This window comes from Dipodomys ordii, unplaced genomic scaffold, assembly GCF_000151885.1.
Source record: "Dipodomys ordii isolate 6190 unplaced genomic scaffold, Dord_2.0 Scaffold37, whole genome shotgun sequence".
Taxonomy (NCBI): domain Eukaryota; kingdom Metazoa; phylum Chordata; class Mammalia; order Rodentia; family Heteromyidae; genus Dipodomys; species Dipodomys ordii.
Genome location: NW_012267253.1, coordinates 14,516,983 through 14,533,632, shown reverse-complemented (window position 1 = coordinate 14,533,632; position 16,650 = coordinate 14,516,983). Strand labels below are relative to the sequence as shown.

Below are 16,650 nucleotides of genomic sequence, written 5' to 3'. Positions count from 1 at the left end.
ACTGTCCCTGAGCTTCTTTTGCTCAAAGCTAGCACTCTACCACTTGAGCCACAGCGCCACTTCCCACTTTTTCTGTGTATGTGGTGTTGAGGAATCAAATTCAGGGCTTTATGCATACTAGGCAAGCAGTCTACCATCGAGCCACATTCCCAGCCCTCTGTCTCTACTTTTTATTCTGATCTAGACAGAACTTAATAGCTTTGCCCTTCCTTAGACGTTTTTTCTTTTAGAGCTGTATAAGAAAATATAATGAGAAAGAACAGTGAGGCTGTGGAAATAGCTCACTAGTAGAGCGCTTGCCTACCTTGCATAGGGCCTTGGGTTCAATCCCTACAGTCATAAAGCAAAATAACACTGGACTTGATCTTTGATGTTCTTTTCTTGAAAAAAATCAGGTATTGCACCAGAGGTCTTTGTATTCCTCTCAGACTCACAGATCCATGATTCCTTTAGTCTTGGGAAGTAATTTGGCCTTTAAGTTTCTTTTTCCAAAGCTGCAGTTTATGATTTTCAGATTCTGTTCAATTCTAGGACTTTTTTCTAAATTCTCGGCACAAAGAAGTATCTTTTGTATTCAACCCAAATAAATTGCTGTCTTAACACTGTGACCCTCTTGTGTGCCTGTCTTTTCATAGATTTTCACCTGTTTTCTTACCTCTTCTTACTTATTTCTTCCCCTTCTTACTTTTCCACTTTTATAGCAGTTCTCTTTTCAAACCCTAAGAGATTTTTGCCTCTCAGATCTTATGGTTGCTCTCACTCACATGATATCAATGAGTTACAGATCTTTATTTCATATGTTGACATGAGAGAAAGATCATAACAATGAGATTTAATTGTTGTGGTTGCAACATTAGGATTTATTCAGTAGTTATTAGTGCTTAAAAATATATGTCTGCTGAGCCAGGCACCGGTGGCTCATGCCTATAATCCTAGCTACTCAGGAGGCTGAGATCTGAGGACTACAGTTCAAAACCAGCCTGGGCAGGAAAATCTGTGAGACTCTTATCTCCAATTAACCAACAGACAGCAGGAAGTGGTGCTGTGGCTCAGTGATAGAACACTAGCTTTGAGCTGAAGAGCTGAGGGACAGAGCCCAGGCCCAGAGTGCAAGTCCCCTGACTGATTAAAAAAAAAAAATGTGTCCACTGGATATTTAAGATCTTATATTTGAAGCAGGACTGTTTTCCTTAATCTGTATAAAATTCATTCAGAAACCCTGGGAAAAAAAAAACACCATCTCTCAACTACTTGGGAATCTGAGGCAAGAGGATTACTTAAGCCTGGTAGTTCAAGACTTAAGCAACATGGCAAGTCCCTGTCTCAAAACAAAACAAAGAAAACACTTCATTCATTTTCTAATTTCATGTTTTTTGTTTTAGGCCAACTGGCATTAGTACCCAATTGTTTTTTAAAATCCTGTTCTAAGTTTTTAATTGTCTGTATAATAAATTTGTTTATATCCCTATGTTTTTAATATTATGCCTTTCATTTGTAGTGAAATAAAAGATAAAAATTTCATGCTGCACTATGAGGTAAGATGATATGTTTCTCAGCATTTTATTGTGAAAATTTCCTAGAATACAGAAAAATTTAAAGTACTTTACAGTGACTACCATATATAACTAGCTGGGTTCTTCTATCAGTTTATTGCTAGATTCTTTTTTATATATCACTTAAGGTTGCATACAGATGAGATTTAGATAGATAAGTAGATACTTTCTGTTCAATTATTTCCTGTCCCAAGTCATACATAAAAAATAAAGAAAGTGGGCTGGGAAGGTGGCTCAGTGGTAGAGCGCTTGCCTTGCAGACTCGAGGCCCTGGGTTCAATTCCTCAGCCCCACATAAGCAAAAAGAAAACAGCCAGAAGTGGCGCTGTGGCTCAAGTGGTAGAGCGCTAGCCTTCAGCTGAAGAGCTGAGGGACAGCGCCCAGGCCCAGAGTTCAGGCCCCACGACTGGACCCAAAAAAATAAAGAAAGAAAGAAATAAAATAAAGAAAGTATAGCAAAAATGTTGTTTTAGTCAAGAGTTAGACTTGTTTACCTTGCTTATGTGGCAAACAAAAGTTGGGCTTTTCAAAAACCTCAACAGACAAATAATAGTCTCCTGTCAGCTCATTTAAATATTCCTTTTTACTCAATTGGTTAGTAGTAAAAGAGATGAGGTATTTAACATTGTTACTTTATTTGAAGTCATTGTATATAATTAAGCTTGTGGTGAATTTTTCTTACAACTTTCCTAAGAGACCAGAAGTTAACAGATGGTACTTTTATTACTTAATCATATGCCATGAAAGGACAAGCAGAAGTAGCAAGTCATTTCATTTTTGATTAATACTGTTGGTTGCCCAGAATCCCAACACTTCAGTTTGTTGAACCTGTTGTATTCTACAGAAAACATTTTATGTAAAAAGTATATGTTATAGAATATCCACATGGATTGTGAATCCTTTATAAATACCTCATTTGGGATGTTTTCATATGCTATAAAAAAGTTAGAAACTGAATGAAGCACATCCTTTGTTATGAGAAATTGTGGAAAATACAGTTTGGACTGAATATTGCATTTCCAATGAACATTCAAAGATTATTTAGTTTATCCATTTTTTTTACATTTAAGTCTCTTGATCTATACATTTCTTCTTTTCTTGATAATCTGTTGAAGCCCCAGAGCCATTTGACCTATAGGTCCCTAAGTCTGGAATTGCTGATTGCACAATCATATGCAGTTCTGCATATTCCTCTGTCCTATTTCCTGCAGTGACTGCTAGATCCAAGAACTTGATCAGATTCATGCTTCAGTGTTAAAAAAAAATTTTGGTTAAACTTGAATTCCAAATTTTTATGGAAGTTCTTCCATTTACAAAATGATCAGTACTTTTTTTTTTTTAAGATAACATAGCTATCACAAAGCAGTTTATACCCTTTGGCTAAATAAAACCTTTATCAAAATGATCTGTATTTCTTCAGTGTGTGCTTTTTTTTGGGGGGGGGGTACTGGTCTTAGGCCTTGAACTTAGGGCCTGGGCACTCTTGTGGGCTTTTTTTTTTCTTTTTTCTATCGGTCAGGGGGCTTGAACTCAGGGCCTGGGCAATGTCCCTGAGCTCTTTTGCTCAAGACGTGTGCTCTACCACTTGAGCCACAGCTCTACTTTCAACTTTTTTAGTAGTTTATTAGAGATAAGAATCTTACAGACTTTCCTGCCCAGGCTGTCTTCAAACTATAATCTTTAGATCTCATCCTCCTGAGTAGCTAGGATTACAGGCATGAACCACCAGCCCCAGGCCAGTGTGTACTTTTTTAATATGTTTGTTTCTGTTTTTTTGTTATTGCAAATATATTTTGATATTGTAAGCAATTAAACAGTATGGAAGTTTATGGCATAACTTTTCATCCCTAATTCACTGTCATACTACAAATAGCTACTTTTAATAATGTGGTATATACATTTTATATTTACAGCAGACATTTTCCCTACTTATGTGTCTGTGAATTTCTATGTATTTATACATATATATGAATGTATGTTTCTAAACAAATTATACTCTACTGTCTTATAACTTACTATTTTGGTAATATCCTAGGCATCCTTCTGTGTCATGTATATGTGCGTGTATGTATATTTTATATACATATATATATGCATTCATGTATGTGTTTATTTTCTTTTAAGTTTCCTCCTTATGCAACTAATGAAATTGGCAAAGTCACTGGAGTAAATAGAAGAGAACTTGGACATGGTAAGGACAATTCTTTAAGCTTATATGTTGTTCTTATGGAGACTTAGTACATTTTTAGTTCATTGTTTTCTATTCTCATTTAGGTGCTCTTGCTGAGAAAGCTTTGTATCCTGTTATTCCCAAAGATTTTCCTTTTACCATAAGAGTCACCTCTGAAGTCCTAGAGTCAAATGGTATGGTTGGAAAATATTTCTTCCCTAATAGACCAGATTCCCTGTTACATCCCAGCTTTTTCAGTGTGTTACATTATGTTTATTACTTTCAGGACCCAAGCCTAGCCTGATAAAGGAAAAAAAATTAATGATCCAAATATTATCTTGAATCTCTGTTCTTGGCTAATGAGTTGCTTAAAAAGTGCTGTAAAACTAGTATTTCTCTTTTGCATCTGTTATAATAGATCCAATTTGGATTCATTATTTCTTATAAATAAACCACAGAGAAAAACCAGCTTGGGGAATGTAGGAGCCAAAAGAAGGTGATCCATTACATGGGGACACTGTACCATCACTTACCAGAGATATACAGGCTGATACCCCAGAAGGAAAGTAGGCTAAAAGGTGAAGCTTAAATGATAAACATTCATGGAGTGAGATTATTATAAAGCAAGTATTTTTCTTTTGATAGGATCATCTTCAATGGCATCTGCATGTGGTGGAAGTTTGGCATTAATGGATGCAGGTAAAAGAACTATATATTGGGGTACTTGCCTAGAGTAACTGCATACAGCTCTGCATTTGATCCTCAGTACTGCAAAAAAAAAAAAAAAAAAGCAAAGACATGTTATAGCCAAGTACAGTGGTTACATGCTAACATTATTTTAAGTGGCATTATTACAGGCTCAGTAAAAAAAATGTGATAATTAGAGGACCTGTTAAGACTTTTCAAATTCAGCTTTGATGATTGTCAATCTTAGAAAACACCTTCCCTTACGTTAGAAGAAATTTCAAGAATAGGCACTGATAGTTTACACCTGGGAGGCTGAATTTGTAATGACCAATTTGAGGCACCGGGCAGTAAGTTCACAAGACCCCATTTCAATAATAGCTAGGTGCAGTTGTATACACCTGTCATCCAGCTACATGGAGGCTGAGATTGGGAAGATTACGGTTTCAGACCAACCTAGACAAAAAAATTTGTGACACTTTGTCTCAACAGAAAAAGCTGAGTATGGTTGTATACACCTGGCAATCCAGTTATGGTAGTTAAATAGAATGTTCACAAGCCAGACCAGTCCAGGCAAAAAAATAGGTATCTCAAAAAATTACCAGGATAGAGCCAGTGCTTGACCTGTAGTCATACCTACTCTAGGCGACAGAAATCACAGTTCAAGGCTAGTCTGGAGCATGAGGCCCTGAGTTCAAACTTCAGTATGGCTAGAAATAACCACAGCATAAGAGCTAGAGACTTGGCTTAAGCAGTAGAGCCCCTGCCAAGCAAGAGTGATACCCTGTTCAAACCCTAGTACCACCACCAAAAAATAAGTACTAACAGAATGACAAGTATTCCTGTCACACCGATAACATACAATAATTCTCAAAGCATTTTTTTTCTTTTTTAATTATAGGGGTTCCAATTTCATCTGCTGTTGCAGGTGTAGCAATAGGATTGGTTACCAAAAGCAACCCAGACAATGGTGAAATAGAAGATTATCGTTTGCTGACAGATATTCTGGCAAGTATATTACCAGTTTCAAGTATTTCATAGTGAAGACTATAAATACTTTACAAGTCTGCTTGGCTGAATGTGCTTAGAAGAATATTAGTACTATAAGAATAAAAAGGCCACGGTCCTTTTGCTCCTCAGATTTTAAAGGATATGTTAAAAACATATTACAGTGTAAGTATCCACATGGCTTTTTTTTTTTTGGGTCCGGTCGTGGGGCCTGAACTCTGGGCCTGAGCGCTGTCCCTCAGCATTTCAGCTCAAGGCTAACGCTCTACCACTTGAGCCACAGCGCCACTTCCGGCTTTTTTTTTCTTTTTGCTTATGTGGTGCTGAGGAATCGAAACCAGGGCCTTGAGCATGCAAGACAAGCGCTCTACCACTGAGCCACCTTCCCAGCCCCCTCCACATGGCTTTGAAGAAATAGTAACTTACGAGACATTTCTTTTTTTTTGGATCCAGTCATGGGGCCTGAACTCTGGTCCTGGGCACTGTCCCTCAGCTCTTCAGCTCAAGGCTAGCGCTCTACCACTTGAGCCACAGCGCCACTTCTGGCTGTTTTCTTTTTGCTTATGTGGTGCTGAGGAATCGAACCCAGGGCCTCAAGCATGCAAGGCAAGCGCTCTACCACTGAGCCACCTTCCCAGCCCTTTTTTTTTTTTTTTTTTTTTTTTTAATGGTTGGTTGTGGGGCTTGAACTCTGGGCCTGGCCACTGTCCCTGAGCTCTCTTTCACTCAAAGCTAGTGGCTCTATCACTTGAGCCATAGCACCACTTCTGAGACATTTCTTTGTATTTGTTTTTAGAGGACATGATTTAATCTAAAGTTATGTTTTAGAATTCTTCTATAGTGACTATGGATGAATTTTGTTTAAAACTTTATCATTATTTCTTATATTGCTGAAGGGAATTGAAGATTACAATGGTGACATGGATTTCAAAATAGCTGGTACAAATAAGGGAATAACTGCATTACAGGTATTTTTAAAGTTTATTTTGTTTCATTATAGCAATATTTATATGTCATAAATCAATGGTGATTTATTTATTGCTCTTCTATATTAGGCTGATATTAAATTACCTGGAATACCAATAAAAATTGTAATGGAAGCCATTCAGCAAGCATCAAGTAAGCCAGTTTTTCCTCTCATTTCTGTCTCTTTGTTAGGAATGTCTATAATTCCCATTAGGCTTATTATAAAATAATGTTTTATAAAGTAGAATTTCAGCACTGGTGGTTCACACCTGTAATCCTAGCTAATAAGGAGGCTGAGATCTGAGGATCGTGAGTTGAAGCCAGCCCAGGCAGCAAAGTCACTGAGACTCTTTATCTCCAGTAAAACACCAAAAAAGCCAGAAGTTGAGCTCTGGCTCAAGTGATTACATACTAGCTTTAAGCAAAAGAAGCTCAGTGACAGCACCAAGACCCTGAGTTCAAATTCTAAGATTGGCCAAAAAAAAAAACCCAAAACAAAAAATAGTTGGTTAACAGAGAAGTTCATATAACCTAATTTGGGTCAAGAAGTATTCATTATTGGACACAGGACTACTCAAATGGAAAACCAAAGATTTGAATTTTTACAAATAAAGCAACTTTCTAAGGTAGAATTTGTAGAAGAGGGAATATGAATGTATTTCAAGATAATTAGGATATAGGAAACTTTGATCATTAAGCCTAAAAAGTTTGGATTTTACTCCAGAGAAACAAGAGTACAGTTACTCCAAATCACATTTTTCATGTGCAGTTATAACTTGCACTGTATTTTTATCTCATCTAGTGGCAAAGAAGGAGATATTACAGATAATGAACAAAACTATTTCAAAACCTCGAGCATCTAGAAAAGAAAATGGACCTGTTGTAGGTAAAACATTAAAATTATTACTGATTTCATGATAAAAGTAAATATAAATACATGAAAGTATACTACTACTTCAATTTTTTCCCATACATGAAATAGAAATATTTAAGTACCTTTAAAAGATTTTCAATGTTAGCCGGACGCCAGTAGCTCATAGCTATAATCCTAGCTACTCAGGAGGCTGAGATCTGTGGATCACAGTTCAAAGCCAGTCTGAGCAGGAAAGTCCATGAGACTCTTATCTCCAATAAACCCACTACAAAACCGGAAGTGGCACTGTGGCTCAAGTGTTGGAGTGCTCACCTTGAGCTGAAGAGCTGAGGGATAGCGCCCAAGCCCAGAGTTCAAGCTCCACCACTGACAAAAAAAAAAAAAAAAAAAGATTTTTCAATGTTGTTGGTATATGGAAATGATAAATGTTTCAGAAGATAAATATATTTACACTGATTTAAATATTATACTATGTATCTATGTATACATGTATCAAATCTGGGGGGAGTTAGCCAGACTTTGATGGCACATGCCTATAATTCTAGCTCTTCAAGAAACAGAGATCTGAGGATCACAGTTTGAAGCCAGCCTAGGCAGACAAGTCTGAGAGACTCTTATATCTAAATAACCTGCAAAAAGCCAGATATAAGGCCTGGTCAAGTGGCAGAGCACCAGCCTTGACCAGATAAACCTAGTGAGAGCCTAAGGCTTTGAGTTCAAGCCCCAGTAATAAAAAAACATAAAGAAAAACACTTTAAATTCAGGAGCATATTTTGATTTTTTTTCAGTACTTTTTAATCACTGAACAAACTTTTTCTATCTCATAGTATAAAATATTTTTAAATAGGTCTTACATTCATACATACTTAGTTATATATTTGTTCATACTGCATTTCAGAAACTGTTCAAGTTCCATTATCAAAACGAGCCAAATTTGTAGGACCAGGTGGATATCACTTAAAGAAACTTCAGGCTCAAACAGGTAAAGTTGTATGAAGTTTGGAGGTCTTATTGAATGTACTGTGTAAGTTTGCTATTTGATCTCTACTGTATTGCTCTGAAAACACATATTTAAGAAATATGATAAAGACCAAAAGATATCAAGTATAGTACTTCACACCTGTAATCCCAGCTTTCCTGGAAGTGGAGATCAGGAATATCTTGGTTCTAGGCCAGCCTAAGAAAGAAGGCACAAGGCCCCATCTTAACCAATAAAAAGCTGGGCATAGAGGTAGGAGCCTGTGATTCTAGCTACATAAGATGCTGCAATAGGAGGATCCTAGCAAGAGACATGTCTGGGTAAAAACACAAGACCCCCAACTACCTAGAAAAATGACTAAGGGTGTGGCTCACCTGGTAGATAGGAGGGAGGGAGGGTAGGTATAGAGTATATAGAGTATAAGATGTCTTCATAAAGGAGGGAAGGATGGTATGGAATAGATGACGTGTGTGTGTGTGTGTGTGTGTGTGTGTGTGTGTGTGTGTGTGTGTGTGTGTGTGTGTGTGTGTGTGTAGTGTCTTTACTGTGCGTTTTTCTCTATGTCTTTTTAAATAAGCAAATGATGGTATGGAATAGATGACGTGTGTGTGTGTGTGTGTGTGTATACGTGTGTGTGTGTGTGTGTGTAGTGTCTTTACTGTGCGTTTTTCTCTATGTCTTTTTAAATAAGCAAATGACCATTCTATAATCCCATTACTTGGAAGGCTGAGTCAGGAGATTACAAATTTAAGGCCAGCCTCAAATACAGAACAAGTCATTGTCTCAAGAAAAAATAATGACCAAGAATTCAAGTTTTTTACATTTAAATTTTTTAAAGAGTATATGTAGAAGTAGTTGGTTTCAATTTACTTCTTGTGGTAACAATGTTTAGGTTAGCTAACAGCCAGAGATTTTAGCAGGTTATTCAGAGTAAGAAACTGGCATGATTTTTGTCCCTCATTCATCCATTCCCTCTAAAGGGTAAGAGGAAAAAACAAAGTGAGAAAAGTTGTAGTATAGTTTCTAGTCTTAAGGCAGCGAAACTAGAATCTCAAAAATTAGCCCTGGTATGCTCAGACATTGTTTCACTATTGTATCACTAGGACTTTGTACATTGCCAGATACCTAGCAGGAAAGTAATGTGTGCTTGTTGGTGAATGAATTCCATAATTCCCAAAGTGGTGATTAAATAAAGTATATCCCTACCCATCTGCTTTTGAGGTCCTTCACACAGTCCTCACACTGAATTTTTAGACTAATCTCCAATAGAATTAACTAATATATGTACTTAACCATGAAATTAAATGATTTTTTTCTGTTTGGGGGGGGTTAAACTATCTTTTTAAAAGGTGTAACTATTAGTCAGGTGGATGAAGAAACATATTCTATATTTGCACCAACACCTAATGCCATGCATGAAGCAAGAGACTTCATTACTGAACTGTGCAAAGATGATGTAAGTAAAGATCTTATTCTAACTGCTTTTTCTATTGTTTTTTCTATTTTTGTTATGAACTTTATGTCTTATTTTGCATTTACAGCAAGAGCAGAAATTAGAATTTGGAGCAGTTTATACAGCCACAATAACTGAAATCAGGTAATAGTAATTATGGTTTTTAAAAGATATTACAAGTCCAGTTTAACTTCACATCATAAGGCATTTAGAAGTCAGCTTGCCATATAATCATTATTGTTTTAACTGCAACCTATTTTATTTTTTGTATGCCAGCTTATAGACTTTTGATAATATAATTCTGTGGTTGTAATTGTAATACATTCTTCTAACTGAATTGTTTTATTTAACCAAATTTTCTACTATTGTAATTTTCTAAAAAAAAAAAAAATAAGCAGGCCCAAAATAGACAAAGTAATTCTTTCTTCATTGCTATAGCTCTTGTCTTCTTTTGTAGATATTTTATGTTTATCAGACTTCCAACCTCAAAGGAGATTTTATATGTTAAAATGATCACAAAATCATATTTAAAAAAAACTACCAGAGCCGGACGCTGGTGGCTCATGCCTGTAATCCTAGCTACTCAGGAGGCTGAGATCTGAGGATCGAGGTTCAAAGCCAGCCCGGGCAGGAGAGACCATGAGACTCCTATCTCTAATAAAACACCAGAAAACCGGAAGTAGTGTTGTAGCTCAAGTGGTAGAGCGCTAGTCTTGAGCTAAAGAGCTGAGGGACAGTGCCCGGGCCCAGAGTTCAAGCCCCACGACCAACCAAAAAAAAAAAATCTATCAGAAGGGGCTGGGAATGTGGCTAAGTGGTAGAGTGCTTGCCTTGCATGTATTAAGTCCCAGGTTCGATTCCTCAGTACCACATAAACAGAAATAGGCAGACATGGCACTGTAACTTAAGAGGTAGAGTAGAGCAAAAGAAGAAGCTCAGGACACTGCCCAGGCTCTGAGTTCAAGACCCAGGACTGGAAAAAAGAAAAAAAAACTATCAGAAATACTTAATGACATTTCAAGAATTTTGGAAATTATAAAAGAAAATGCAAGTAAATGTATATTCTAAAAGTTTTTTCTTTTCTTCATCTTTTGATTCACAAGTACTTAAATAGTACTTTGTAATTTTAGTTGAAAAGAATCTAAGATAAACAAAAGAATCTGGGCTTGGAATATGGTTTAGTGGTAGAATACTTACATGGTATGCGTGAGGCTCTGAGTTCATTCCCTAGCACTGTAATATAAAAAAGTATATTTTAAGTAATCTTAACTTTTGTAATTATAAAAATATATAATGAAGTGAGTTTGTGGGGGTATTACTTGCATTAAACAGGTCTATTTCCCTTTTTTGTAGAGACATTGGAGTAATGGTAAAGCTCTATCCAAATATGACTGCAGTACTGCTTCATAACTCACAACTTGATCAGCGAAAGGTAAAATGAAAGATTTTATTTTTTTATGTGCTAAAATAACTACATTGAAATTGCTTAAATTGATGAGATTGTGTTTTACTATAACTAAAGTTCCGAAAACAAAATGGCAGATACTGCTATAAAAGGATTTACACTGTTTACCAGAGTTATGTTTCTCCTTCTGACTTCTTATTTTGTTTTAGGGGAAGGTTTATTCCCCATACCTTATACCAGAGTTTGAGGGTCCTGCACTTGTCAGCTATGCTTTCACAGCTAGCATATTACTACTGCCATGCCTCTACTCCAGCCTTGCTTTTGTACTGGCTATTTTGGAGGTGGAGTCTTGTGGACTTTTCTACATGACTTCAAACTGAGATCCTCCAGATTCTCAGCCTCCTCATTAGCTACAATTACAGGTGTGACCCACCAACACGTGTCTTCCTAAGTATTTTGAGGTAGAACCATGTCTGGAGCTACCACAGAGTAGTTACTACATCTACTGATAGCCACATTTTCCCAGTTTTCTATTGATCAGCCTATCCTGAGGTAATACTTGGAATATTTATACATTTAATCTTTATTATAGTCCATATCTGAAAGACTTAAAAATATGACTACATAGCTGAGTGCTAGTGACTCAGACCTGTAATCCTAGCTACTCAGGAGGCTGAGATCTGAGGATCATGGTTCGAAGCCAGCTCCAGCAAAAACATCCTGGTGAGACTTTTATCTCCAGTTAACCACTCAAAAACCAGAGGCAGCAGTGTGGTTCAAGTGGTAGAATGCTAGCCTTGAGCACAAAGAAGCTCAGGGATATCACCCAGGCACTGAGTTCAAACCCCATAACCAACCAAAGGGGGGAAAAATACATACACACACACATTTATTTATTTATTTATTTTCACAATTAAACACATTAATTTATTCATTCTATTGGGGATTAGTTTAAAAACTCAGTGTGAAGACTGTGTGAGGGACCTCAAAAGCAGATGGGTAGGGTTATACTTTACTTTGGGAATTACAGGATTCATTCACCAGCAAGCACACATACCTGGTAGGTATCTGGCAATGTACAAAGTCCTAGTGATACAACAGTGATAGATAGATAGATAGATAGATAGATAGATAGATAGATAGATAGATAGATAGATAGATAGATAGATAGACAGACAGACAGACAGACAGACAGACAGACAGATGTATAGACATGTATATATACACCTATTTATATGTACATGTACACACATATGAGACTACCCAAGAAAATTATGAGGGTCAGAGGGTAAAACTGTATACAAAAATTATTCAACAAATCACTGGCTATCATAAAGTAGAATCTCCAGTTTGATAAGTAGCCCGGGTCAAACTCAAACACTAATCCTCCTGCCTCAGCCTTTTCTTTTTTCTTTTCTTTTCTTTTTTTTGTCGGTTGTGGGCCTGAACTGTGGGCCTGGGCGCTGTCCCTCAGCTCTTCAGCTCAAGGCTAGCACTCTACCACTTGAGCCACAGCGCCACTTCTGGCTTTTTCTGCCTATATGGTGCTGAGGAAATCAAACCCAGAGACTCATGCATGCAAGGCAAGCACTCTACCACTAAACCACCTTCCCAGCCCCTCAGCCTTTTCTTAAGTGCTAAAATTATAAGCATAGGTATGTTCCACCATGCTTGATATTTTCTTTTCTAGAGCTTGAACCCTGGACTTGGGAGCCGCCACTGAACTTTTTTGCTCAAGGCTAGTACTCTGCCACTTGAACCACAGCTCTACTTCTATTTGATAGTTAACTGGAGATAAAAAGTCTCCAAGCTTTCTTGCCTCAGCTGGCTATGAATCATGATCCTCAGATCTCAGCCTCCTGAGTAGCTAGGATTACAGATGTGAGCCACCAAGCCCAGAAATACTTTTCATTTTTATACCAAAGTCCTATATATATTAGACTTAAGTGTTTTAAAAAATGGCAGGAAATTTAGCCTGGTGCCAGGGGCTCACTCCTTTAATCCTAGCTACTTAGGAGATTGAGATCTGAGGATTATGGTTCAAAGCCAGCCTGGGCAAGAAAAGTCCACAGACTCTTATCTCCAATTAACCACCAGGAAAGAGAAGTGTGGCACTGTGGCTCAAGAGGTTGGTTGAGTGCTAGCCTTGAACTGAAGAGCTCAGGGACAGCACCCAGGCTTAGAGTTCATGCCCCATGACCTACAAAAAAGAAAAAGAGGGGCTGGGAAGGTAGCTCAGTGGTAGAGCACTTGCCTTGCATGCATGAGGCCCTGGGTTCGATTCCTCAGCACCACATAAGCAAAAAGAAAAAAGAAAAGCCGAAGTGGCCCTGTGGCTCAAGTGGTAGAGTGTTAGCCTTGAGCTGAAGAGCTGAGGGACAGTGCTCAGGCCCAGAGTTCAGGCCCCACAACCGGACCCCCCCCCAAAAAAAAAAAGAAAAAGAAAGTAGAAAAAAGGAAATCTTAAATGTGAGTTACTAGGAAAAAAATATGCATATTGTATAATCTTATTTGGGGATTTTTCTTAGTTTAACATTCAATTCAAAAAAATAATAACAGATAAAATTTGACTTCAGGATTTTGTTTTTGTTTTTTCTTCAATACCGAGGTTTAAACTCATGGCTTTACATTTGTTAAGCAGGTGCTGTGCCAATTCAGTTGTATTCCCAATCCTTTTTGGTTATTTTTCATATAGGGCCTCACATTTTTCCCAAGCCAATCTGAGATATAGTTCTCGTATTTACACATCCCATATAGGTGAGATTACAGTTACAAGCCACTATGCCAGCTTTTATTGATTAGGGGTGGGGAGAGAAAGGGGTCTCCTGCACTTTTTGTCTAAGTTGTCCTCCAACTGCAATTCTCCATACCTCTCTTTCCTGAGTAGCTAGAATTACAGGCATGAGTCAGTCTCATTTTTTTATTATTATTATGTGGCAAAAATCACAATAATGATAAAAGACAAGTAAAAATGTAGGGAGAGTGAGCTTTTTGACAGAGATAAGAAAAATGAGTATCGATAGAAAAGTGAGCAAAGAACATGAACATGGATTGGGATTTTCTGTTTTATTTACTTTTTTGCTGAAGGTTGAACTCATGGCCTTTATGCTAAGCACATGTTCTACCACTATTCTACACCAACCTCAGCTGTTTTGAAAGCTAGCAATTTTTAAAAGCACAAATATATGTAACTTGAAGATGGAAATTCCTAATGTGGGTAAGAGAAATGGCCCATTTTTATAAATGCAACATTTATACACTAAATACACATACTCACTGACAATAGTTATCTACAAGTAGCAGGTTTTCAATGATTTTTTTTACCTTATTGTTTGTCTTTTGAGTCCTCGTAATTAATAGAAAAATAAGTATAGCTGTTACCCACTTGAAAAATAATGTTTACTTCCATGGTTATTAGATAATTATGCATAACTAATAGATTAGTATATTTTCTTTCAGATTAAACACCCTACTGCCCTAGGATTGGAAGTTGGCCAAGAAATTCAGGTAACTATGACCTTTTAGCCCTTAAAATATAACTTCAATAATTATTTACCAAAAGTTGAAAGAATAGAATGATAGTGATGTGCTTTATTTATATGCTGCTTCTTGATCCTTGGGGTTAACTAAACAGTTATTAGTAATTCAAGGATTTACAGTTTACCTAAAACAATATTTTAAAACTTAAAAAAATATATGATCCGGGTACCAGTGGCTCACGCCTGTAATCCTAGCTACTCAGGTTGCTGAGATCTTAGGATCATGGTTCAAAGCTAGCCCAGGCAGGAAAGTCCATGAGACTCTTATCTCCAATTAACCACCAGAAAACTGGCAGTGGTGCTGTGGCTCAAAAGTGGAAGAATGTTCTCCTTAAGCTGAAGAGCTCAGGGACAGTGCCCAGGCCCAGAGTTCAAGACCCATGACCGACAAAAAGAAGAAGCCCGGTGCTGATGGGTCATGCCTATAATCCTAGCTACTCAGGGGGCTGAGATCTGAGGATTGTGGTTCAAAGCCAGCCGAAGCAGTAAAGTCCATGAGATTCTTACCTCCCATAAACTATCAGAAAACTGGAAGTGGCCCTGTGGCTTAAGTGGTAGAGTGCTAGCCTTGAGCTGGAGAGCTGAGGGACCAGTGCCCACACCCAGAGTTCAAGTCCCATGACTGGAAAAAAAAAAAGAAAAAAATACATATACATGAGTATATTAGCTGGGCAGAGACACGAACTGATAACTTAGTCACAAGCATTGTTGTCATCTTTGTCATCATGTTAAGACTTTGTTTCTCCATTATTTGACCATAAAAGTGTTTAAACTGGATAAGAGCCAGCTTGATAAGAGCAAATTTCTGGTGCAGGATTGTGATAACAAATTGACCTTTGGCCCTTTTATAGTCCTTTATGGTAAATGGAAGAACTCATTGCTAATCTTAGGTTTCTTGGCTGCCATTCCATTCCAGTTATACTTAATACTTATGACCTGTGTAACTGAGGCACCTAGTTATTCTAGTCTGTAGTGTCATTGTTCAGGTAGGCTCCAGGCAATGAGAACTAAACTAACTCTGTATACGTTCTTTTTTTTTTTTTAACCAGGAAAGGCTTTAAATATGCCACATTTTTCTCTGACATTTATTTTCCATAGTGAAGCCAAATGAATTCTATTGTAGTGTGATGATCCCTTGAGCATTAGTGAAAATTGTAGTTTATATCACAATTATGCTGAAAAAGTCTTTGTCCAGAATTATTCAACATGACTTTGGTCTTTCAGTTTAGGGAACTGAAGAGAATAAAAGGCACAAATGAGTTTAAGAAGATTATAGTAGGATAACTAAATATCTGGTGTCTTTTTTTTTTTTTGGTAATAACTACTTAGCCTAATATTTAATGAATCAATGACTCCCTGTATCACTCAGTGAACAAATAGAAACTTTAATCTGTGCCTTATTTGTACCTTGCAAATCTGAATGTCTTTTTATTTGGATGACAGTGTGTCATAACTTTAAACTGTTTCATTAATATAGGTGAAATACTTTGGGCGTGATCCAGCAGATGGAAGAATGAGACTTTCTCGTAAAGTACTTCAGTCTCCAGCTACAAATGTTGTCAAAACTCTAAATGAAAGAAGCAGCATAGTAATGGGAGAATCTGTTTCACAGTCTTCATCTAATTCTTCCCAGTAACTTATTTTTTTTTAAGACAATTCTAGGGTGATAGTCCATAGAGCAAAATTTTAGCAGTGTCCTCTAATGTGTGAACTTGTATAAATATATTCTAATTATTTTTATTAAAAGACTCATCTACATATGCCTTTTTATTTCAAAAGTAACCTATATTTTCCTATTTTTACTTAGATTATAAATCAATAAATATTTATTAAAAGCCATTTATATATCTTTTTTGGGTCCGGTCGTGGGGCCTGAATTCTGGGCCTGCGCACTGTCCCTCAGCTCTTCAGCTCAAGGCTGGTGCTCTACCACTTGAGCCACAGCGCCACTTCCGGCTTTTTTTTTCTTTTTGCTTATGTGGTGCTGAGGAATCGAACCCAGGGCCTCAGGCATGCAAG

At 37.2% G+C, this 16,650-nt stretch overlaps 1 protein-coding gene across 1 annotated transcript in view; it reads left to right on the top strand.

Annotated features, from left to right (window-relative positions):
- Positions 1-16,371, top strand: part of Pnpt1 (polyribonucleotide nucleotidyltransferase 1) — a 36,675-nt gene extending 20,304 nt beyond the window's left edge. Inside the window, exons 15-28 of the mRNA XM_013018010.1 lie at positions 1,499-1,535; positions 3,678-3,744; positions 3,828-3,917; positions 4,369-4,422; positions 5,309-5,415; positions 6,312-6,383; positions 6,471-6,534; positions 7,184-7,267; positions 8,154-8,237; positions 9,584-9,690; positions 9,776-9,831; positions 11,041-11,119; positions 14,552-14,599; positions 16,109-16,371. Coding sequence (XP_012873464.1) covers positions 1,499-1,535; positions 3,678-3,744; positions 3,828-3,917; positions 4,369-4,422; positions 5,309-5,415; positions 6,312-6,383; positions 6,471-6,534; positions 7,184-7,267; positions 8,154-8,237; positions 9,584-9,690; positions 9,776-9,831; positions 11,041-11,119; positions 14,552-14,599; positions 16,109-16,267 — 1,108 coding nt within the window. The 3' untranslated portion in view covers positions 16,268-16,371. The remainder of the gene's footprint in view (positions 1-1,498; positions 1,536-3,677; positions 3,745-3,827; positions 3,918-4,368; positions 4,423-5,308; positions 5,416-6,311; positions 6,384-6,470; positions 6,535-7,183; positions 7,268-8,153; positions 8,238-9,583; positions 9,691-9,775; positions 9,832-11,040; positions 11,120-14,551; positions 14,600-16,108) is intronic.
- The last annotated feature ends 279 nt before the right edge of the window (positions 16,372-16,650 follow it).